At 36.2% G+C, this 24,642-nt stretch overlaps 3 protein-coding genes across 6 annotated transcripts; 2 read left to right on the forward strand and 1 right to left on the reverse strand.

Annotated features, from left to right (window-relative positions):
* The first annotated feature begins 409 nt into the window (after positions 1–409).
* On the forward strand, positions 410–7,629 carry LOC142617150 (uncharacterized). 4 transcript variants are annotated; one of them, XM_075789866.1, is made up of 10 exons: positions 1,020–1,150; positions 1,283–1,378; positions 2,042–2,151; positions 4,420–4,488; positions 4,745–4,860; positions 4,983–5,037; positions 5,980–6,100; positions 6,532–6,603; positions 6,869–6,963; positions 7,267–7,629. In XM_075789866.1, the coding sequence occupies exons 2-10, from the start codon at positions 1,351–1,353 to the stop codon at positions 7,372–7,374; spliced, it is 774 nt and encodes a 257-aa protein (XP_075645981.1). In that variant the 5' UTR covers positions 1,020–1,150; positions 1,283–1,350; the 3' UTR covers positions 7,375–7,629. The 4 variants fall into 4 exon arrangements, with proteins under 4 accessions (XP_075645979.1, XP_075645980.1, XP_075645981.1 ...); XM_075789867.1 differs by having other exon boundaries at positions 6,556–6,603; XM_075789864.1 differs by lacking the exon at positions 1,283–1,378 and having other exon boundaries at positions 410–1,150.
* Positions 7,630–10,450: 2,821 nt separating this feature from the next.
* LOC142615659 (nucleoside diphosphate kinase 1) lies at positions 10,451–12,585 on the reverse strand. Its single transcript, XM_075788399.1, has 4 exons — positions 12,352–12,585; positions 11,937–11,985; positions 11,159–11,390; positions 10,451–10,747 (listed from the first exon to the last, which is right to left on the reverse strand). The coding sequence occupies exons 1-4, from the start codon at positions 12,400–12,402 to the stop codon at positions 10,633–10,635; spliced, it is 447 nt and encodes a 148-aa protein (XP_075644514.1). The 5' UTR covers positions 12,403–12,585; the 3' UTR covers positions 10,451–10,632.
* Positions 12,586–22,513: 9,928 nt separating this feature from the next.
* On the forward strand, positions 22,514–22,957 carry LOC142616698 (uncharacterized). The gene is made up of 2 exons (XM_075789498.1): positions 22,514–22,633; positions 22,763–22,957. Exons 1-2 carry the CDS (start codon positions 22,514–22,516, stop codon positions 22,955–22,957), a joined length of 315 nt encoding a protein of 104 aa, XP_075645613.1.
* Positions 22,958–24,642: the final 1,685 nt, after the last annotated feature.

Below are 24,642 nucleotides of genomic sequence, written 5' to 3' on the forward strand. Positions count from 1 at the left end.
TTTTGCAGCTCACAGTTTAGTTAAACATGATTGAGGATTTTCTTCCACACCTTCACGATGTTTTTCTAACCAATAAATAAAGTTTCAAGTACTTCTTCTCAAAAAAAAAAAAAAACAAAAAAGGTTACCATTCTATTTTTTATCTCAAAAGAAAAAAAAAAGTTACCAAAACACCCCTGAATCCGTTACCCGTGGTAAAAAGCCTCACTTCCCGCTTTTCAACTTTTTTTCAGTTCAAAGCCACCGTCCCCATAAAGCCCACACATGCACACCATCATTTCCAAACCATTCCGTTATATTTTCCCAAACAATATAAATATATATATATATAAAAACACAGTAAAAAAAAAAAAACTACCATAAAAAAAAAAGGCTATAAGAATTAAGATTCTAAAGTGCGTTTTAATAGTTTTTAATCTCCGATTTCCTCTCCAAAATAAAAAAGTTCTCCTCATGCTCATACAAACACACACAGCGAGAGCGAGCGAGCGAGAGAGAGAGAGAGAGAGAGAGAGAGCGCTATGTGTAAATGCAAAGTGTGACTCTGAAACTGACTCTCTCATGGTGTTCGAGTCTCAGATCTTGAGCGAACCCTAGCTTTTAACCCCGCACTCACTACACTTTTTTCTGCGGCCATTTTCCTTTCTCCGAAAGATTTCGATTTTCCTTACACTATTTCCTCAAGAATCGCTCTCGTTCTTCCAAGAAACGGCACCGTTTTCCGGTCTCGGCTCCGTTCCGATCCATTTCTCGCTTCGTTTCGCCGGAATCCGCCGGAGTTGGTAGAATTTCTCGTTCTTGCTCACTGGAATCTGCGATTTCCGGTTCGTTTTCCGAGCCGCATTATTCTGTATTGTATCAACCGCTCGCGGTTTTTCGTTGCGGCAGTGTTTGGATTTGTTTTTATTTTTTTTGGTTGAGTGAGTGAGTGAGAGAGAGAGAGAGAGAGAGAGGATTTGGTTTTTTTGGATTGGAGTTCGGTTTCAGATTGGTGAGGAAGAGATTGGCTAGGGTTTTGTTGGTGATGAAGAAGAAAGTCACTGTGTAGTGGCATTGGCTGTAAATATGGATGATAGAGGAGGGTCATTTGTAGCCGTGAGGAGGATTTCACAAGGTCTGGAGCGAGGCAATACATGTCATTCAACTTCTGGTATTTTTTTTTTGTTTGCTCACTATCTCGAACTTTCTCTCTTTAGAATTTACCTCGTCTCTCTTTCTCTCTCTCTAGAAAACTCTCTCTCTCTCTCTCTCTCTGAATCGCTTTTTCTTCTTTGAGGTTTAGATCTGTGAATTGGAAGTGAGTAATGGATGCATAGCACTGAGTATTAACTGAAGTTCTACGCTGACTTGATGTTTTCTGATATTCTAGCTTGCTGTGGTGCGTGAATTTTTGTGATGAATATATATATATTTTTTTGGTTTCTGATTTTGTATGATTTTTTTTTTTACTGTATTACTGTGAAATTTACTGTCTGTGAAGCTCATAATCGCGACGAAAACACTGTTGTTTAGTTGTTACTCTAGTTCATTGATGTTAGATTGGAATAGCTGTAGTTTTGAATCAGCCAAACGAATTTAAAAATTGCAATAGTTTTGCGTGATAAGTTTCGTATAGTTACGAGTTTTGTTCAATTGATTGATTACAGTAAATGTGTTTTTTGACTCTGTGTAAATGGTGATTTATGGGGGGTGTGTCCTGCATTTACGACTTGATGTGATTTGATTTTGCCTTGATATTGTAGTTTATAAATCAACTAACAGCCCTTATTTGTTGTTAAAGGCGTACTTTGCAAAAAATCTGTCGACGGTGAACAGTCTTCAGTTCAGTGTGCTTTGGTTTTACCGATGACAAAAGAAGAAGTTTGTAGATGTAGTTAATTCTGTCATAATGTACATTTGGATAATATAGCTTTGCAACTGAATATTTAGAAAGTTGATTTTTTCATTAGTGGGTGGTCAAATGTAAGATCCGAAAATAAAACTTTGCAGCTTAATATTTAGAAAGGTGATTTTCATTGGTGGGGGTTTTACCTTTTTACAGCTGAAGTTGTAGCAGGGTCGGCAGCATGGCTTGGAAGAGGTCTTTCTTGTGTGTGCGCACAGAGAAGAGAAAACGATGCTCGCCCCTCATTTGATTTAACCCCTGCCCAGGTAAAAATCTTGAGATTTGATTAATTGGCTTTTGTTAAGCACAACGGCATCAGTTCCTTTCTTATGCTCTTTGGGTAACCTGTCAGTTCTAAGTCTCTAGCTTTTACGAAGAAGGAAATTTAGTGGGTGACTATCCACGTTCTCTAATGATTTTTATAACTTCCATGTTCTCACAATCACATTTGATGGATGCATAATGAAGTAGTGGTTTGTTTTAAACATTGTAGTCTTAGTCTCAATTGCATTGTGAGAGGGCATCTAACCCCTCTCACTCTCTTTGTTTGACACTTCCTTCTGATTTGTTTTCAATGATTTCCCACAGATCATTTTTATTGGTCTTCACTATTCATTCTTGGTATCTCTGTTTGAATTTAATAATCAGATTGTTGTGTCGGCCTGTCCAATAATTATGGTCTTATTTTTCATTTGGTTGATGGAAATTGGCGTAGGGTTCATATTTGTAGGCAGTCTAACTTGCATGGAGCTTTCACAAACTAATCTAAGGGTTCTGGATGCCCATTTGAGTTTGTGAAATCTCGCACTTTTAATCTTTACAGATTGTCATGGGCCTTAAGCCCTTAATTTCTTCCATGTTTGTTTAGGTGACATGTAATTGAAGGGTCATTCTGATTTGGTTCATTACTAAATTGAAGACTTTAATGTCATATAGTGATTTATCCCATACATTCTTGTTTTCTGCTTGTCTCTGATGAACAATAGCTTGTATGTATTACCACACTAACCTACATCCATTTTCATTGTTTCATTGTGGATGGATCATTTTTGACAAACCAAAAGATGACTTTGTCTCAAATTCTGTTTTTAAATGCCTTTGGAAGGTGAGTGTTTGGTCTGGAATGTCCTAGGTTGACATGGAAACCTGTCATTGGTCGATGTAAATTGGAAACTTTGTCTTATATTTGTATTCACTAATTTTTCTTTCTGGATATAATCAATTATACAAGACTCTTCTCTTTTCAATCATCACTGTGAAAGCCCTTTTATGTGACTGCTCTAATTCTGAAGTGTCACAAGTCTTTTCGAAAAGGTGTATACTATAAGCATATAACATCGGATTGGTCTTGGCATAGTTATATGATATTACACTAACAATCAAACTGTAATTCAACTTGAATTGCTCCAACAAAATCAATTGGGGATCCAAAAGAATACATAGGTCAAACTTGCTGCTGAGTTCAGATTTATTACTCCTTTTGCCCACCATCTCCTCAAATTGTCCAGCTCTACTCCTTAGTGCAGCACTTACAATGTGTCCATGTGGAAATGTAATGGGATTTGTATTCCAAGTGCCTGAAATCAGTGTTATCTTGTATATAGAATTTCAAAAAAAATTATGATGTAGGACAAAACCAAAATGATGTAGTAATAAAATTTAAGGTCAGGAAAATATATGCAATCTAGGAGTCAGCACCTAGCAAGAGAGAACAAAACCTCTAGGATTTAGCACCTAGGGTTGGGTGCAGTCAGCACTAGACCATTGGAAAGATTTCAAGAGAAATTTTATTCATCAATCAAATTTTAATTTGTCTCCTTAGGAGGACAATACCATACTTACGTAGACTCTGATTCAACCGTAACTCTAGTTGACATAGAAAACCCTAATTCCAATTGATTTGGGAGATCCCAATTATTGAATTACAAAATAACCTCAGCACAGGGAAATTAAATAAAAAAGTATTAACCTAATAAAAAAATAAAACTCTAACTGACCAATAAAAAAAAAATTGACTTCCAAAATTAAATAAAAATAAATTTTTTTTTTGTGCTTCCCAAATTATATTATGGCAGTTATCTTAATTCATTTGGCCTGCATATCTAGGAAAAGATTTGTTGCCTATGCAGTTTATTGAAAGCTCATACTTCCAAAGGTAAAAGGTAGCTGTCTTAGGAAACTGATACTGTCATTGAAAAATGACTTGAAATGGCACTGTGACCTGTCAGCTCTCTTGGGACTAGAAACCATATCTACTGTGAGTATAGAATATTGCTTCCTGCTATATTTGCCACCATGATTCTGGTGGATCATTGTTTTCAATGTTGGTCAAGCACTGTTTCAATTTGGCACCAATTTTTACATGCTTTTAATTTGTTGCAGTTTCATCTTATTTCTATCATTAAACTAGGACATGTTAAAGCTTGCAAACTTGTCTTCTTAAACTACCATTCTTAATCTACCCTTATGGTTTATATTGATCAGTACTACTTCCATGAAAGTTCACAAAATTTCATTGACATTGGTGATGTCAGGAGGAATGCTTGCAGAGGCTACAGAGCCGTATAGATATTGCCTATGATAGTTCAATCCCTGAGCACCAGGTATCATTTTGTCTAAAGATTTGGTTAACTTTCTGGAAGTAGGTTTAATTTCCAATTATATTCATTGTATATATGCGAGCTTAATTTGGAAGAGTTCCTATATGTAAGCAATTTCCTTAAGTTTATTAGTTTGATATATGTGCATTTCTGTACATTCAGAGAAAAATTCATCAAATTTACATGGAACACCAGTACATTCCAACAATCTTGGAATTGTGAAGGCTCTTCTAATATTTTATGTGATTCTTTGTTTTAGGAAGCTTTAAGGGCTTTATGGAATGCTGCCTTTCCTGAAGAGGAACTTCGTGGTTTAATATCTGAACAGTGGAAAGATATGGGCTGGCAAGGCAAGGATCCATCAACAGATTTTAGGTAGATAAAATTTCATTCATTATATCCATCACACATTTATTGATAATTCCTGTTTTTATTTTGGGTTTTTTTGTATTATTAACCTTAATATCTCTAATTAATGGAATTTGGATATCTGGTAGGGGTGGTGGTTTCATATCATTGGAGAATTTGTTGTTCTTTGCGAAGAATTTTCCGGTATAATCTGTTTCTTATCTTGTTTTCTACTCCTTTTCTTTAAATATTCTTGAATGCTGACAAATAGATGTTTTTTTACTAGCAATTTGTTTAAAAGCCTTATTATATAAAATGGGAGGGGCACTAATGAAATTTATCATTGATAGCTTCGTTTTACATTGGAGGGAATGGGAGAACTAATGGTCATTTAAAAAAAAAAAAAAAAATTATCTGACTGTTTCTCTAGAAAATTTGGCCCTATTTGGCTAGATGCTTGTCTTATGTTACAATCACTACTACTGTGGTTTTCCCTTATAACGTGGAAATGTCATGAATCACTGGTAGTATCAAATAGTTCATAATCTTTGGACATTGTGATTATTTGACCAGTATTTTCTTTGTGCTCCTAGGGCCTTCTACCAATTTTTTGTTCAAGGATGGTGAAGTGGTGCCTTTGTGAATGCCTCTGTTTTTGGTTTTTCTACCCGTGTATATTTTTATATTTTGATTCTAATGTTAAGGCGTGGAATGTTGATTTGGATAACTCTCTATGAAATTAGCAATTACTAGTAAGATATCAATCATTTCAATATACATGTGTTAAAATGGGACACTTTGTGTGCAAGTTTGCATGACCGTAGTAAGCACATTCATTTTTAATGTGTAATACCTGCGTGTCTGAGAATCAGTTTCCAAAGAAATTTGAGGTAGGGCTGCCTACCATAATCTCTCCTAGAAGGCTAGACCTTGCAAAAGTGGGAGCTTTGTGCGCTAGGTGCAACTTTTTTGTAATACATGTGTGTCTGTCTTTGATGAACTTGTTCTTATTTCTGTAAAAGTTGTGCCACTCTGCAAACAATTTTTAGAAGGTTAATTTCAGCAAGTTTTAACTTTGGCCTTTCTTATATGCAGCTCTTGTTTTCATTTTGTTAATTTAAGAACTTATCGAACCTTTTAATGTAGAAATCCTTCCAAGATCTTCTCCGAAAGCAGGAAGGTGATAGGTCAGTGTGGGAATACCCATTTGCTGTAGCTGGTGTGAATATCACATTCATGCTTATACAGATGCTTGATCTGGAATCAGGTTAGTAACATTTTGTGTTCATTTCATGTTTAGATTCTTATGAGGATTATCCACCATTCCTGAGAGGAATGGTAATTTTTTTTAGAAAACTAGAAGAGCCCTTTGGACTCGCCTCTAGCTAGTAAAACTCACCTGCCAGAACCAATTGCTAGGTAATGCATTCACTCCTGATGGGCTAAGCAGTTTATGATCATGCCCAGGAGCAAAAATTATGGATATTATATACCATGTCAAATAGATCCTTCTGGCATATCCAAATTGTGCTTATGTGTGTTAATTTTTGAAATAATTGTATCCTAGAGTATGCTGCTAGCTGAAAATGCCAGATTCGAAAGGCAAATGGTTTTCTTGTCTCTTTCAAGTCAATTAATTTGAATTGGAATTTGATGTGTGAAAAATAGTATGGTCATAAATTTGATGCTTTTCATCAGATAACAGTGAATTTAATTGTACAGTCAAACCGCGGACACTTGTGGGAGCAAATTTTTTGAAGTTTCTTGCAGGTAATTTTGTGTTGGCTCTTAGTTTGAACTACTGCATTGTGTTACATTGTTGTTTATGAAAGTTGTATAGAAATATTGTGGAAGTATCCTTGTTGCCAATTCATATTCTCAATCTGAGGATCTATGTTAAGAATTATCTGGTTCTTTCATTAAGTTGATGTCATTTTCTATTGCAAGTATTTATCTTCAAACATCATAATTTTTTTTTTGCATGACAAAATGAATTGGCATTTGATCTTCTCTTATGATGTTTTTTGCATGACAGAAAATGAATCGGCATTTGATCTTCTCTATTGCATCACGTTCAAGCTAATGGATCAACAATGGCTTAATATGCGTGCATCATATATGGATTTCAATGTATGTATTCTTCAACCTGAGATTTCCTTGTAGTGATGTCAAGAACATTTTAAGTTACAATGAGTCCTTTGTAGACTGTCATCGATGAACAGATTAATAGAAAACCTCATAATAGTATCTACGGTTGTCCACTTGTCCTCTTGCTTAACAGAAATAGCTTGAATCATAATTATTGGAGAAATTGTTCTTGGATTCACAGATGCTGTGTTTATTAGCAGCAATGGCTGTTTTCCTGGCTGCTCTTTGATTGTTTGTAATTTGTCTTTGATGAATTGTGTTCTCTTATATTGTTTTTCTTTACAGACGGTGATGAAATCCACACGGCGTCAGCTGGAAAAAGAGTTGCTTGAGTTGCTTGAAGACATCACACGGCTGGAAGACTTGCCGTCATATGGCCTTCTTACCCGATAGTATAACTCCTAGATTTTAACACGATGGCTTGTAACAGCATAATTCATGTCGTCACTGGAGACACTTTTTTTTTAGCTAGATGGTGTTTGTATATGATACGGTGCTCCTCATTTTAATACTGCTTGCTCACAAGAGAGTGTTACCTTTTGATTTCTCAAAAAAGAGGGTTTCTTGTAGTTTGTAAGGCTGAGACAACTACGAAGTATGATTTCAATCAGCTGGTTTAATTACTGCAGTTAATTTTTTTTAGGCAAAGAGCATAGCATTTCTCTCACACTACTGCAAATTCAAAATGTAGGCATGGTACCAGCGTGGGGTTTGGTTTGGGTATAAAATGTTTTTCTGAAGATTTTATTGGATAAATGCTGTTCCAAACCGCAAGGAACTTTAACAAGGCAGTTAAATTATTGTTAAGACGTTGTGTACAGTTGACGAAACTGGAGTTTCTTCTGTTCTCTCATAATTTACATTTATAATATGGGGTTGTTATTTCATAGCATGAACGACCGGGGTGGTTTAATCAAGTATGAAATAATGAGGTCTATTTGTAGTTTTTTCAGAGTTGCGATTTGGAACTTTGATAAGTGATTCAATTTACTTACGCTGCCCAAGTTTTGTTTTGTTTTTGGTTTTTTTTGGGATGAATACACTGCCCAAGGTGCTCTCAAACTTTCCCCCTTAGACGGTTGTAGAGTTCCAATGTACTTAGCAGCCCATGGGAGTGACCAGGCGGTGGGCTTTTTAGGGGTATGCCGTGATGTAAATTCAAAGGTCTTACGTTCAATCTATTATACCATTGGCCATTGGGTTTTGAGGTGTCAATCTATTATACGATTGAGCCATGGGGTTTTGAGGTGTCATAGACAGAGTGGAATAGTTTAGCATATATATATATATATAAAGAAAATAAAATTAAGCAATTTATGTAGCTGTATATATCTTTTAGAGTTATGCTTCTTGTGGGGGATGAATATGAGCCTAGGTCGAGAACCAAAAGTCCAGTAAGATCATTTTTAGAAGGGTAGGCCAAGCCCAAAGACACGGATAAGGATTAAGTGATTTGATAGATAGAAGGGAACATTCTGATATCATTTTCACGAAGGGCCGGACAGACTACAATTACTGAGATAATAAACTGAATACTCCTTATGACGGATGACGAAAGGACCACGGGTAACCAATTCCCTTATGAATCGAGGTACCACCTTTCATTAAACCACTCCGGAAGCGCAAAGAAGGGATAAACACCACTAAAACAGTTACCTCCGCATTAATGAAGTTCTACACCTAATCTCTACTACATTAAATGCTAATTGATTAGCTTCACAGTGAAAACACTCTTTAAAAGTCCTATTTCATGATCAAAGAATGACATAACAAAGGGGGGATGGGACAAGTATCCCCCAAATTCAGCTGGGAATAGGCTAGCTGGGGAGAGAGGATAGGGAAAAATGACTATAAAAAGGAGGAGAGGTGCAATAGGAGGGGGGATTCAAAAAAGTTTAGTGAGAAAGCTTAGAGAAGAATAAGAGAGAGAAAATTGTAATAGAACAATATGTGTAAAAGTTTTGTCTTTATTCCTATCTCTTGTACCATAAAAATCCCATTTCTGTATCTATAAAAGCTTTTTTTGGTCCTTATCTTTCAATTGCTGTTTAGATCTCCCAAATGTGAAATATTTGCCCATTCTCTTTATAAAATAATTGTGCTAAGTCATTTTTTATATCACTTTTCTCTTAGTGGTTGTTTTTGGCCTCCACACTTCTTTTTTGGCAATAGTTGTATTTTTGTCAAGTATATATATATATTTTTTCAAACAACTTCTAGATGTAGTCATATTTTGGATAAATTACATTTTTCTATCCTAAACTATCGTCTTGAATTTCGACCTCCAATTCTAAATATACATTGCACTTGATCTCATTGACGTTTGTTTTGCTATTAACTTTTAACATGATTTAGCATTGAAAGAGCAATTTACCCCTCAATTATCTATTTTGGAGGGAGGAGTATATTAGTCTTTCAATACTAAATTTCTTCATACTAGCACCAAAATAGATGTTAGGGAACATTGAATAAGTGTAATTGGAGTGATTGTTAAAGATGGAAAAATGTAACGTTCCCTTGTATTTTTGTCCAATATATTTCTTTAAGCCCAACACACCGATAATAAAAAATAGGTTCAACTAGTCTTTTACGTTCCATAATGACGCGCTAACTTCTTCTCTCCCACTTTTACTTATTTATGCTGTTACTTGGACCTTAAAAGTTTTGAGTAGTGCTACATTCACAATATTTTTATAACATTTTCACAACAAATCACAAGTGGTTAGTTATTATTGGTTCAAATTTGAATTTAGCTCTGAGATTACTTTTTAAACCCAACAATAACAACCAGTAACAATCTACCGCTTAGAATTTGTTATAAAAATATTATAAACATATCATTTCTCAAAATTTTACCTGACTTGTGGTCCTACATAATTAGCAGCAAATGTTGGAAAGAATCAAAGGCATTTGCTCTCATACTCGCACATTTTCGCCCACTTACAAGTCACAAGTAAGGAACATTCATTTTTGGTTCGGAGGCCGAAACCTCAACCTCAATGTTGGCATTCCCCAAATCTCCTTGACGAACAAGCAATGGACCAAACAAGTTGAAATAAGTTGCAACATTTCTATTAATCAATAGAACAATCAACAATACTGTGTAAGCTATAGAAAAATTCACTCGTCCAATTTTTTGGTCTTCTAGAAGTTGTGCTAATCTTCTACATGCAGGACTGTTGGCCTGTCCACAATCTGATCTTATTGTTACTGCATCACGAGCTAGGCAGTTATACCGTTATACACCAAATAATAACTGCTGTTTTTTTTTTTTTTTTGGGTGCAAATAACCGCTGTTTGATTCAATGTCAATGCAGCCAAGTATTTAACTGTTACAAATTCAAGTGCCCCGACCAAAAATGATCCCCAAACATAAATTACCATATCAAATCAGAACCGCATCATGATTGATGGCCTATCATCCAAACTAAAAACAAAATATCTAAAATAACTCAGTGCACAACCAAACTTAAACTTAATAATCACCACTGCAATAAAAGTGCAAATGATAAGCACATCTCAAGTTCAAAGGGAAAAGACATGACATGAAAGTCAAAATTTCATAACTAGCTTATCAAGTTGTACTCATAAGACTCATAACAATAAATATGCGGAGGAAGCTAAGCATCAAACAGCGACTCAATCAAGCATTTACTCGTAGACCCAGTGGTGAAGGCTGCTCTCCCAGTTAACAGGGCCATCAGGGAACCACAGTGCAATTTCTTTCCTTGCACTCTCAACTGAATCACTTCCGTGAATGACATTCCTGTAAAACAGAAAGTAACTTCTACATCAGATATTGTTCAGTCCTCAGGTAGCACTAATCCAAGGTTACAATATAATCAACATTTTTCACTCTACACTCCTGCATAACAATTCAGTTTCAAAACTTTAAGCAACAGCTCCAGGAGATTATCAAAAGAAAGTAGAATGCCAAACATTTAGCTGTGATGCAAAAGTGAGAATTAGTAGACAAATTGCATTCAAGACGATATTTGCTAGCTCATTTATACAAGCTAACAACCCAAGCTTCGACAAATCCATTAACCACATAAACAAACCAATGACCTAAATGATATACCTTCGACTTATCAACAAAATAACCTAGAGGTTAAGAGTACAAATAGTGCAGTATGCTACAAGAGGGAAAAATAGTTAGGCGGAAAAATTTTGTTACCTGCCAATTTCAACAGCAAAATCACCACGGATGGTTCCTGGAGCAGATTCTGAGGGGTTTGTGGCTCCAATAATCTTTCGGCCAGTTAACACAACATTCTTACCTTCCCAAATCATAGCAACAACAGGACCAGAAATGATGTAATCAACCAATCCACTGAAAAAGGGCTTTGCAGACAGATCAGCATAGTGCTTCTCAGCAAAAGGTCGGTCCACAGTGATGAGCTTCAAACCTAAACACAATTCACATGTATTCAACTAGCAATGAGTAAAAGAATTTTAATATTAAGTCGGAGTTCAATAAAACTTGGGCAAGATAAACACATGAGCCTTGGCTGAAATGACAATTTCTTCCCCCCATAAAAATGGTTTGGATGGTCAGATAAAAGGTATAAGGACAAGTGGGTGGGTGTGAAGCTTACAGATCAGTATGTGTATAAATCATGAGAAGACATTCTTATAAAACTCATAGACATATGCCTTCTAAATATTCCTTTGCCTAATCACAATGGAAGTCTATGCATGTAGACTAGAAATTGTTCTAGTTTTGTTCTTAATATTGATCTGTCAAAGAGTAGGCCAAATATGATACATGAAACTGAGAACCCAGAGTCTCAGACAGACATTATCGATTTATATATTAGAAAAAACACACACACAAATAAATAAATAAATAAATATATATATATATATATATATAAGGCTTCCTAGCACATACTAAAGCCAAACCATAACAGTCACAGTTGATATTATAAGATCAACAGTAAAAAAGGTAGTACCTTTCAAAGAGAAACCCTTCTTCTCAAACCTGCTAATAATCTCACCAACCTGAAACACAAATAATTGCCTTAAATTATTGAACTACATTTAAATAACAAGTTAAATACTTCGCTTCCAAAAAATATCCAATGTAAACCAACCAAAACTATTTAAATTTCACATTAAGGTTTAACTATTTAAGCTCATCCCCTTTTCTCAGGGACCAAACACTAGATCTACAAACACCATCAACACTTCAAAAACCAAGTAAAAACCCACAACCCAATTCAGATTACATACCAAAAAAGCAAACCCAAAATTTTCCCTTCTCTTATCTGCACTTTCCCACCAGCCAAACCCCAGATCCATATACACACTATCAAAAAACCAAAAAACAAATCTTTTAACCCAAAAACAAAAAGAAAGACAACATACCAGGCCTCTCTGGACACCATCAGGCTTGATCATGATAAAGGTCTGCTCCATTTTTGTCTCTTGAGGTTTTGTGTTGTAGCTCTAAGGTGTTAAGAGAGGAGAGAGATTTGACGATATGATAAGAGAGAGAAAGGGAGAAAGAGAGTTATATAGACGGCTCAAAAGAGAACTCTTTAACCCTAATTGTTGCGCGTAAAGAATATTCGCTGAGTAACTCTTTTTGTTTTTTGTTTTGTTTTTTTTAAGATTTATTTGAGTAGTGTACTTGGTGGTCGATGACCACACCAACTGGGATGAAACGCATGGCCGATTCCCCCGTTATTTTCCACGGAAACGATATTGAAAAAAGTCAAAAACAATAAAAACAAATACGAGGAATAAAGTCACTCACACGTACATATATATATATATATTCTTGTTATTCGTAAAAAAAAAAAATTAACATAAGTAATAAAGTTTTTGATAGTTGAATAAAAGATTTAAGTCTAATATTTGCCTACACTAAAAATTGACTGGTGCTTCGGTGAAAAGAATGTTCCACCTTAAGGGTAAAATTGACCCGACTCAATACAGAGTTGGGTCATAATTTTTTTTTTTAATAGTGCATCAGGTTGAGTTTGGGACATGAGATTTATAAATCCGTCTAACTCGACTCGACCCGACCCACCTATATTTAATATAATTTTAAATTTTAAAAAACATATTATATAATTTTGTCATTTACTTTTTTACCTCTCTTTTGAAATAAAACTCAATCCATAGTTTGTGTTTGTTTGATATTATGTTCATGATTATTTGGTTATAAATTTGCTTTTATTTGTGTTGGTGTTGTTCTGATGCTCAATTTAATAATAATAGTAGTAGTAATTAAAAAAAAAAATCTGTCCAACTCATGGGTTCAACCCGATCCATGTAGGTTGGGTTAGACCCCTATAATGGGTTGGGTTGAGTTTGATTTTTTTTAACCCACCATGGTGGGTTAGGTTGAAAAAAATTTCTCAATCCGACCTATGCACATTCCTACTCCACCTAAATCTTAAGGGAAAGAATACTTTCACCCTTATGTTCATTTGATTAAACCTTGTTAAATTGGTGTTAAAATGTTATGTACTAAGAAAGGGTAGATTTTCAAAATTATCTTTTATTTTATAATTAAAATTCATTGATTTGGATTTTTAATTAAAATATTTACTATGATTTTTTTTTCTTTTTTTCAATGGTTTAGGGAGAGATTTATTGTTGCAAGTATTTTGGTACTTGATAAACTTTGCATTATTATTTTGAAGTTAACAATTATGTTTTTACTAATTATGGTTAAACTTTGGTAAACAAAATTTTAAATAAATTTATAATATTTTGTTACTAATATAAACAAAAGGAAACCTCTAGGGAGGGGAGTGTAATTACCCTAAGATTTAAATAGTATATATTCCTAATTAAGTGTACTTTTTTCTTTTTAATATGACTTCTACAATTAAAAATTTCTTCTAGAAATAAGGGGTCTAGATGGTTCCAGACATTCTAATATTTTATGTTTGGGATAGCAACTAATAAACCGTTCAAATTTTCTTTTAAATAGAGGGACTTATCATAAGTCAAACAAGTTTGAGACCCATGATAGAACTGAGAATTCTATCATTTCTTGTAATTTTCAAAATAAGAGTCAGATAAGATTTGTCCTACCATCCATATTTAGTATTAATTTATGTAATTTCCTCAATTTTTTCTTCAAATTTTGGCACTTATTTCAATTTTCTGCTAAATTTTGTGCCTAATATGAATTAGAGTTTTCTAAGGGTCTTCTAATGGTTCTAGAATTCCTTTGCTATACAATAGTGGTTATAAACCCTGAGCATTTGGCCTATTGAGCAATGGAATTTCGAAAAGTGATCTCCCCCCCTAACACCCCCACCCCAACTGTTAGAGTCTTTCATTTTAGATTCAAAAAAGCCCCTAAAAATTTTACAGTTATATTCTTGAAATAGACGTGTTTAATTTCTTATGGCTATCATTCTGTGATATAATTTTAATGGTTTATTTTATTTAAATGTCTAGTAAGTATAATTATATCTAAGAAAAATGATTTAGGGTCTGTTTGGTTGGGTGATAGAAAAAAAAAAAAAAGAATAGAAAAAAGAGAGGAGATGGAAAAATGAGAGGATTGAAGAGATTATAGTTTTCTCTCATGATATTTGGTTACGGAGATGAAAAACTTGAGGGTAGAAAACTCATTTGTTTGGTTGATAAAAAATGTGAGGAAAGAAAATGTAGTTTGTACTATTTACTCTCATGCAACTATTACCTAATATATAAAAAAGATTTTTTTTGCAATTAAAAAATCACTTTTCCATTATACTTTATATATATATATATGTATGTATGTATGTATTAGAGGTGAAAGCCACCATTTAGTTTAAAAAAAAAAAATCAACTACTTGATTCAACAAACAAATTGTAGCAACAAGTAATGTTAACGCACCATGAAATGGGTAATTTTGGTGTTTTCTTAAAACCCCTTTCCTTCCCTATTTTCTCCTAAAATCTCTCAAAATTTGAGAAATGGGATTTTGGTGAGCTCGGAGAGAAAATACCTAAACTCCACCAAAATCCCTTTGCCCCCATTTTCGAGTCTTTTTGCTAACTATTGCAAAAAATAAAGTTTATTGGTGTTATAGGTACTGTTCAAAGTTATTTGGAAAAATGAGGAAAGAGATTGAATTTCGGCAACGGCGTTGCCAAAATTGCAAGAAAAAGTATGAGACAGTGAAAGATAAGTGATGTGACTTGGGAGAGAGAAAAATTGAATTTCGGCAAATTGGTTATCGAAATTCTTGTCCTACCCAAGCTCTGCCCGTGAAGTGCCCTATGCATGCTAGGGGGAGTGCCCGAATGGTTTATCAATTGTGGCAACCAAGTTGCCGAAATTGTAGGAAATGGAGGAGAGAGAAAATATGAATTGTGGCAACCAAGTTGCCAAAAATGGGAGGAAAAAACAAATTGTGGTAATGGCATTGTAGAAATAGAAGGGAAAAAAATTGTTGCAATTGATTTGCTGAAAATTGGAGGAGAGAGAGAGTTGTTTGAATAAAAAAAAATATAGTACACATATTCTTATTCTTCAGTACTTTTTTTTTACCAAAGCAGTTTAATTTATGTATATGTCATGTTCTTTCATTTCGTATTGTAAAAGTACTCTATGAAACAAATAATGATAGATTAAAGTACACTGAGTACATTGATTTTTATTCTAAAAAAAAGTTCATAGATTGATTTGTGGCCATGACACTAACGAAATAGAAGGGAAAAAAAATTGTGGCAATTGATTTGTGGAATGATATTACTGAAATAGAAGGAAAAAAAAATGGTGGCAATTGATTTGTGGCAATGGCATTGTCGAAATAGGAGGAAAAAAAAAAGTGACAAATTGATTTGTGGCAATGGCATTGCTGAAATAGAATGAAAAAAAAAAAGTGGCAAATTGATTTGTGGCAATAGCACTGCCAAAATAGAAGGAAAAAAAAATTGTAGCAATGGTATTGCCGAAATAGAAGGAAAAAAAAATTGTGGCACAACTAAGGATTGTAAGTTTTGAGTTAATATAAGTTTTTTTTTGCTTTACTTATTAACTTACAGCTCTAGAAATTAATAGATTTATTATTATTGTATAAAGATATGCTTTGTAAATATTAGAAGCTAATACATTGTATGCCTATGATTATGATTATGATTATTGTTGTTGTTGTTGTTCAAATTTTAGATTAATGAATTTTTTATGGTTAAGACTACAAGCATTTTCAGTATTGTTGTTATTTTGTGTTTATTTATTATTATTTGATTGTGTTTTTTGTTGTTGTTGCAAGTATCACTTTATAATTCTCATTCTTTCAGTTGGTATCACAATTGTGGTAAACATCTTCAATTCTCTAATTAAATTTATGTATATGTTTTGTTAATTTTGAAATTATTTAATATTATTTATTGTTATTATTAGTGTGGGGCCTTGGGTTTCGGTCAAGAGCGTGGGGTTTTGGCTGAGATCATGAGTAGTCCGAGTCCGAGGAGGAATATCTCCTCAGATAAACTAAACATAGATCGGGTATAGATCCTAATGATCAAAGTGACCTTCTAGGAAGTTCTAATGATAGGGACGAGCATCATGAACATACAAGAAGGATAAGGACTCAAAAATATCTGAGGGAAAGCTGCTACACCACATTGAATGTCCTACAGCTAACTTTCTGACTGCATTTATGTAGAACAGACCCTGAACAGTGCTACTTCGGCAACCACAACTCACAGAAAGCTAGAAAGGGTGTCTGATGGGACAAGTACTCAAGTGGTGGCTTAAAAGATCAACAAGTGTAGGATTAAGATCATCTAAAAGGAGCTATATAATTAAAAAAGGAGAAGAGAAAGGGGGGGGGGGGAGCAATATCAATAACTCCTGTAACCATTGTCATCCAATATATACTAGAACAGAGCTCTTTGGACTGTGCCGAGGACAAACTTTCTCGCACAAATTGAGTTCAATTCTTGTTGGCTCATCATCCAAAACCATATTAACTGTTATCCATGTACTAAAACTTAGCTCTTTGACCCACTTTCTACAAATTTATTGTACTGGGTTCACTAGGCTAAGATCCCTTACATTTTGGGCTTGGTCTGAAAATCGTGGTCCTACAATTGGTGTCGTCTATGGGAAGAGCTTGTGTGATAGTGAGTGCAATGGTTAAATATGGTAGGATCAGGCCCCCATTAGCAGGAGTCCCTGGGGAAAGCGATTATGGTGGCCAGATTACTATGTGAGCAAGTCACTGCATGAGGCACACACAGTTGTTGTCCTAACTTAGCTTCCGCTCAAGTCTATACTATGAAGTGTGGATTATACGGGGAGGATTGCTGAATGGGGCACAGTTTTAGGGGCTTTTGACATCAAGTACGTGCCTCGTACCTCTGTCAAGGGCTAGGTCCTCGTGAATCTGGTGGTTGAGTTCGCTGAACCTCCACTAGAGGAAGTGGCAGTAACACATGAGCAATTCAAAGGGGCTCGGCGGCGGGGCTAGTTCTTGAAGGTATATATTGATATCTTTTAATCTTTTGAAATGGTTAAATAGAACTTTAGCTATATCGGGTCCTCAAACCTTCTACTTTAGGGAAATTAACACACACTGACATCTTTTGAAGTAGTTAAACAGAACCTTAGCTATGCCAGGTCCTCAGACCTCCTGCTTTGGGAAAATTAACACACATTGTCATATTTAGAAGTGGTTAAATAGAATCTTAGCTATGCTGGGTTCTAAGACCTCCTGTTTTGGGGAAATTAACACACACTAGCATCTTTAGAAGTGGTTAAACAGAACCTTAACTATGCCGGGTCCTTAGATTTCCTACTTTGGGAAAATTAACACACACTGACATCTTTTGAAGTGGTTAAACAAAATCTTAGCTATGCCGGGTCCTCAGACCTCCTGCTTTGGGAAAATTAACATACACTAGCAACTTTGGAAGTGTTTAAACTATAACTCAATCATACCTCGGTCCTCGGACCAAATGATGTGGAAAAGTTAACACTCCATAACAACTCTCAAAGTGTTCAAACTATAACTCAATCATGCCTTGGTCCTCGGACCAGATGATGTGGAAAAGTTAACACTCCATAACAACTCTCAAAGTGTTTAAACTATAACTCAATCATACCTTGGTCCTTGGACCAGATGATGTGGGAAAGTTAACACTCTATGACATCTCTCTCAAAGTGTTTAAACTATAACTCAATCATGCCTCGGTCCTCGGGCCAGATGATGTGGGAAAGTTAACACTCCATGACATCTCTCTCAAAGTGTTTAAACTATAACTCAATCATGCGTCGGTTCTCGGACCAGATGATGTGGGAAAGTTAACACTCCATAACAACTCTGAAAGTGTTTAAATTATAACTCAATCATGCGTTGGTCCTCGGACCAGATGATGTGGGAAAGTTAATACTCTATGACATCTCTCTTCAAAGTGTTTAAACTATAGCTTGATCATGCCTCGGTCCTTGGACCAGATAATGTGGGAAAGTTAACACTCCATGACATCTCTCTTCAAAGTGTTTAAACTATAGCTCGATCATGCCTCGGTCCTTGGACCAGATAATGTGGGAAAGTTAACACTCCATGACAACTTTCAAAGTGTTCAAATGAAACCTTAGTAATGCATGGCTCCTCGGACCACATACTTTGGGGAATTAACATTCCATGATATCTATTTGTTTCTCACTAAGTGTTAAGACAGACCTAAGATTATAACCAAATCCTCAGATTGGTAGCTCTGAAAGGAGCAATTTACAGTACAAATATGGGGCGCGTGAAACAGCACTCCCCCGGGTGTAAATCAAAGGATCAAAGCAGAATTAACTCTTAAGAATTCAAAACTCAACTTTTTTCCTTGGATGAGAGGAAAAAAATGGAGTTTTGAGGGGCTATTGTGGGGCCTTGGGCTTTGGTCGAGAGCGTGGGGTTTTGGCCGAGATCGTGAGTAGTCCGAGTCCGAGGAGGAATATCTCCTCGAATAAACTAAATGCAGATCGAGTATAAATCCTAATGATCAAAGTGACCTTCTAGGAAGTTCTAATGATAGGGACGAGCATCATGAACGTACAAGAAGGATAAGGACTCAAAAATATTTGAGGGAAAGTTGCTACATCACATTGAATATTTTGCAGCTAACTTTCTGACCGCATTTATGTGGAAAAGACCACTGAATAGTGTTACCTCGGCAACCACAACTCACAGAAGGCTAGAAAGGGTGTCTGATGGGACAAGCACTCAAGTGGTGGCTCAAAAGATCAACAAGTGTAGGATTAAGATCATCGAAAATGAACTATATAATTAAAAAAGGAGAAGAGAAAAGAGGGGGGGGGGGGAGAGCAATCTCAACAACTCTTGTAACCATTGTCATCTAATATATACTAGAACAGAGCTCTTTGGACTGTGTCGAGGACAAACTTTCTCACACAAATCAGGTTCAATTCTTGTTGGCTCATCATCCAAAACCATATTAACTGTTATCCATGCACTAAAACCTAGCTCTTTGACCCACTCTCTACAAATTTATTGTACTGGGTTCACTAGGCCAAGATCCCTTACATTTTGGGCTTAGTCTAAAAATCGTGTCGCTGCAATTAGTATATGACCACAAAAATTGTAATAAATTGCATTATTGTGATCTTTTTATAATCAATTTTACATTGTTGTTATCAATTATTACATCTATTACTTGGAAAAAATATATTGCATAATATGTTTGCTGGTTTATAATAAAGATATGTATGTGTATTATTATTATTATTATTATTATTATTCTTATTTAGTACAATAAATCGTACATTTGTGTTTCTTTTTCTTTAAAGTTTAGTTGGTATAAAAATTAATTATATGCTTTATAAATATTATACGCTAATATATTGTAAATATTATATATGGTTATATTATAGTTAATACTAATTATTGTATGTGATTATTTTTGCTAGAACTAATATTATTATTATTATTAAAAATGTTTCTTCATAAATCCTTTATTTGAGTTTCTTTCAATTTTATTATGAACTACAAGTATTGTAAGTTATATTTAATATTTAGCATAAAAAACTGTAGTAGTCACTATATATTAATTTTGTTATTTTTTATTATTATTGTTCTTTTGTTTTTATTTAGGATTATATTTTTTTAGAAGATATTTATGATTATCTGATTATGTTTTTTTTTTTTTTGTTCTTTCTTTATTTTCTTGCAAGTATCACTCTATAATTTCTACATTCCTTCACTTCATATCGCAATTGTAGTAAGCTTTTTGGCCCCCTAATTTAATTGGACATTATTTTCTTAGCTTGTAATTTTTTATATAGATGGTTTGTAAAAAGTATACCATCAGATATTGTAATTGTGGGGTATGAGAATTCTGAGTAAGGTGATCACATCATGTGTCACGCCTAGCTGAGAAGGACAGTTGCTGGGCCGAGGCCATGTCCTTGGATTTTATGATCACGTCATCAATGCGCTATCAAAGAAGGCTCTACTGTGCAGAAAGGGCCTTTAGGAAGGGAGATGGCATTGATGGGATTGAAAAGCTAGATACTGCCATCACATTTAATGCATCCCACCAAACCTTCTAGCCACATTTATGTGGAGAAGACCTTTGAATAGTGTTGCCTTGGACGCTGCATCTCTCAGGAACATGAAGAAGATACTAGATAAGACTGGAAGATGGGGAATGATCTGCGCAATGAACAGGTGGAAGGCCAGGATTATTTGAAAGTGTCTATATAAGATAAAAGACCCTCCATGAGAGAAAAGGGATCGGGAAAAATGAAGAAAGAAAAATACTGTAGACTCAAGAACAATATTTGTAATTTGTCTTTAGAAGAGAGAAATATAAGAATCAATCTCCTCAGCTCCAGTCTGAGGACAAATCTCAATATATGAACTGTTCCATCTTCATCCCATTGTAATTTTAGCCCATTGTCATCATTAACTCAACTCATTAAAACTTAGATTTAGAGCCTACTCTTTATAAATTTATTGTATTGGGCTATTTGGGCCTACACCCATCTTGTTTTGGGTTGAAGGTGTAAATTGCGACCTTACAATTGGCGCCATCTGTGGGGAATCTTGGTGTTTCGTAAGTTGAACGTGATGGTAGGCTCAAGTCTGCACCAAGCGGAATTGATGGGGTCCCAACATCAAGATCTCTTTTTGAATCTTGAAAGGGATAGGGACTAGGAGGGCAGTATACATACCACCTACACTAGCAAGAGTCAGTCACGAGGTGGGAGTCGAGTCTCTCATAAGGAAAATGCTAGAGCCATGCAGTTGGAGATTGATCCTTTGAAGAGGAAGCTCGCCACGAACGACGGAGGCGAACTCCTTCTTTTTTTGACCCTTCTCCTGATGATGGTGGATACAGCAGTTACAGGCCTAGATCAAGGACTCCCCCTAGTGAGTCTTTCTCATGTGAGGAGGACAACCCTCATGGCCGCAGAAGTAAGAATTCATCTTGCAGAGCACTGGGAAATGATGCTATGAGTAGAGCGTTGAATCAGATTTCCAGGTCGCCCTTCACACGTAGAACTGAATGAGGGAAACTTCCTTAGCGATTTACTTAGCCAACGTTCACCATTTACAGTGGCTGAATAGACCCTATGGAACATGTTAGCCAATTCAACTAGAGGATGGCTGTGCACTCTAGAAATGAGGTGTTGATGTGCAAGATTTTCCCATCTAGCTTGGGACTTGTGGTGATGAGATGGTTTAACGGTCTGAGGGCAGGTTCTATTGATTCCTCTAAATAGCTTACCCGGGTGTTTGGATCTCGCTTTATTACAAGTAGTAGAGTTTCTCGGCCTTTAAATTCATTGCTGTCTATGACTATGTGGGAAGGGGAAACCCTTAAAACGTACTCAAACAGATATTGGGAGATGTTTAATGAGATTGACGGAGACTTTGACGATGTAGCAATAAGGACTTTCAAGGTCGGCCTACCTGTCGGACATGATTTGAGAAAATCATTGACCAAAAAGCCTGTAAGGAGTGTGCGCTAGCTTATGGACCGTATTGACGAGTACAAGCAGGTTGAGGAGAATCAACAGTAGGAAAAGGGGAAAACGAAGGTTATCCTTCAAGAGATGAGGGATTTCAAGTTGGACAAATGCAACAATAATAGACCCTGAAGAGAGTTTTCTAGGCAATCTGGATCTACGGTTCTTCGGGTGGTCAACACGGTGTTCTGAGAACTGGTTCATCAAGTATTGGAAAAGATTAAGGATGAGCCCTACTTCAAATGGCCAAACAAGTTGGCAGGGGACCCTATGAGGCGCAATTAGAGTCTTCATTGTTAGTACCACCAGGAGCGAGGACATAATACTGAGGATTGCAGGACTCTCTGGAATCATTTGGAGCAATTAGTCAGGGATGGAAGATTAAAAAAATTTTTGTATTGGCCCAACGGGCAAGGAGATCAGACAGGGTCGGGAACACAAGAAAACACTTCCTCAAGGCCTCATTTGAGCACAATTAATGTCATTTTTGCTGCTGCTGGAAGGATCGATTCTCGTCCCTCCAGAGTGATGTCTATAGCACGAACACTTGCCGAGGACTCTAATTTTGGGCCGAAGAGGGCCAAAATGAATATCCCACTGGCATTGGGTTTTTCGAAAGAAGATAAGATTGGGACCATGCAGCCACATGATGATGCCTTGGTGGTCAAGCTCAGGATAGGTGGGTATGATGTGAAGAGGGTGATGGTAGGCTAGGGTAGTGGTGCAAAGATTATATACCCTGACTTATACAAAGGATTGAATTTGAAACCAGAAGACTTGACAGCTTATGATTCACCATTAATAAGCTTTGATGGTAAATTTGTCATTCTAAAGGGTCAGATTAGATTACTTGTGCAAGCAGGTTCAGAGGTGGTGGAAGTGGATTTTCTTGTGGTAGATGCCAATTTTCCCTACACAGCCATTGTGACAAGACCTTGGCTTCATGCCCTGGGAGTTGTTGCCTCAACTCTGCATTTGAAGGTGAAATACCCATCGGGAGACCAGATTGAAGAACTGATTAGGAGCTAATCCATGGCTAGGTGTGTATGGCGGCTGCAATTATGCATCAACCTAAGGCTGAATTATCGGCCTCTGCTAAGGGGGGCTCATAGCAATCAAGGATCCCGGTCATGCCTTTAGAGATAGCGTTAGAAGGCCCCACGTGTAAGAAGCTGGAGGAAATTATTATTGACGATGATCCAGAAAAATTCTTTCAGGTTGAAGCCCAGTTGCCTCCTCAGGAGAAGGAAGAGCTGGCCATATTTTTGAAAAAGAATATCGATGTGTTCACATGGAATGCTTATGAAGCTCCCGGGGTAAATCCAAATTTCATTTATCATCATTTAAATGTTAACTCGGCGGTCCTCCCTAAAAAGCAGCCACCTCGACGTTCGTCTAAAGAACATTCTGATGCCGTTAAAGTGGAAGTAATCAAACTCAAATAGGTAGGCGCTATCAAGGAAGTCCTTTATCCTGAATGGTTGGCTAATACAGTAGTAGTGAAAAGGAAGAATGGGAAATGACGAGTTTGTGTAGACTTCACAGATTTGAACAAACCCTATCCCAAAGACCCTTTCCCAATGCCTCGTATAGATCAATTGGTGGATGCCATTATAGGGCATCCTCGGATGAGTTTTCTGGATGCCTTCCAAGGATATCATTAAATACCCCTGGCCCTGGATGGTCAGGAAAAAACAGCTTTTGTCACTCCTACAGGAAATTACCACTACAAAGTGATACCTTTTGGTTTAAAGAACGTAAGGGCTACTTATCAAAGGATGATGACCAGGATGTTTGAGCCACAACTAGATAAAAGCATTGAGGTTTACATAGATGACATGGTGGTGAAAAGTAAGGTGGTGTCCGAGTACGTGGAGGACCTTGAGAGCATCTTTAAGATACTAAGGAAACACAAGCTACGCCTTAATGCTTCCAAATGCTCCTTTGGCGTGGGATCAGGAAAATTTCTGGGGTATATGGTCACTCATCATGGAATCGAGGTCAATCTTGATCAGGTTAAGGAAATAAACAGCTTGTAGCCACCTCGGAATCCTAAAGAAGTTCAGAAATTGACAGGAATGACTGCTGCCTTAAACCGATTCATCTCTTGGTACACGAATAGATTTAGGCCTTTCTTCCAGTTGTTACATAAGTGGAAGGGATTCGACTGGATAGAAGAGTGTGCTTTAGCTTTTCAGCAGCTTAAAGAATACCTTTCTTGGCCACCTGTTGTGTCCAAGCCCGAGGAGGACGAGGTTTTGTTTGCTTATATTGCTGTGGCTTCACATGCTGTTAGTTTGGTATTAATACGGGTTGACAGTGGTGTACAGAGACTAGTTTATTACGTAAGTAAATCATTGCATGAAGTTGAGGTTCGTTACTTACCATTAGAAAAAGCTATTTTAGCAGTGGTGCACGCCACACGTAAGCTTCCCCATTACTTCCAATCACACACAGTGGTGGTTTTGACTTAACTTCTGCTTAGGTCTTTATTTCGGAGTGTTGATTACACAGGAAGGATTGCCAAGTGGGGTACAATGCTAGGGACTTTTGATATCAAGTATATGTCACGCACCTCTGTAAAAGGCGAGGTCCTCGCTGACCTGGTGGTTGAGTTCGCTGAGCCCTTGTTAGAAGAAAATACTAAAGGGTCAGGCATGGATGAAAAATCAATTGGCATGATCTCCCTGAAGGAACCTTGGTCATGAAAAGTG

Source organism: Castanea sativa, chromosome 11 (assembly GCF_040712315.1).
Source record: "Castanea sativa cultivar Marrone di Chiusa Pesio chromosome 11, ASM4071231v1".
Taxonomy (NCBI): domain Eukaryota; kingdom Viridiplantae; phylum Streptophyta; class Magnoliopsida; order Fagales; family Fagaceae; genus Castanea; species Castanea sativa.

What these genes read in the sequence shown, in the direction of transcription:
- LOC142616698 (XM_075789498.1), top strand. Translation starts at nt 22,514, where the DNA reads ATGAATATCCCACTGGCATTGGGTTTTTCGAAAGAAGATAAGATTGGG. An exon ending in ATGATGTGAAGAGGGTGATG is followed by an intron (nt 22,634 to 22,762) that starts GTAGGCTAGGGT and finishes GTCATTCTAAAG; the next exon opens with GGTCAGATTAGATTACTTGT.
- LOC142617150 (XM_075789864.1), top strand. Translation starts at nt 1,066, where the DNA reads ATGGATGATAGAGGAGGGTCATTTGTAGCCGTGAGGAGGATTTCACAA. An exon ending in GTTCAATCCCTGAGCACCAG is followed by an intron (nt 4,489 to 4,744) that starts GTATCATTTTGT and finishes TCTTTGTTTTAG; the next exon opens with GAAGCTTTAAGGGCTTTATG. An exon ending in CATCATATATGGATTTCAAT is followed by an intron (nt 6,964 to 7,266) that starts GTATGTATTCTT and finishes TTTTCTTTACAG; the next exon opens with ACGGTGATGAAATCCACACG.
- LOC142615659 (XM_075788399.1), bottom strand. Translation starts at nt 12,402, where the DNA reads ATGGAGCAGACCTTTATCATGATCAAGCCTGATGGTGTCCAGAGAGGC. An exon ending in ATGGTGTCCAGAGAGGCCTG is followed by an intron (nt 11,986 to 12,351) that starts GTATGTTGTCTT and finishes TTTGTGTTTCAG; the next exon opens with GTTGGTGAGATTATTAGCAG. An exon ending in GAAGGGTTTCTCTTTGAAAG is followed by an intron (nt 11,391 to 11,936) that starts GTACTACCTTTT and finishes AATTGTGTTTAG; the next exon opens with GTTTGAAGCTCATCACTGTG.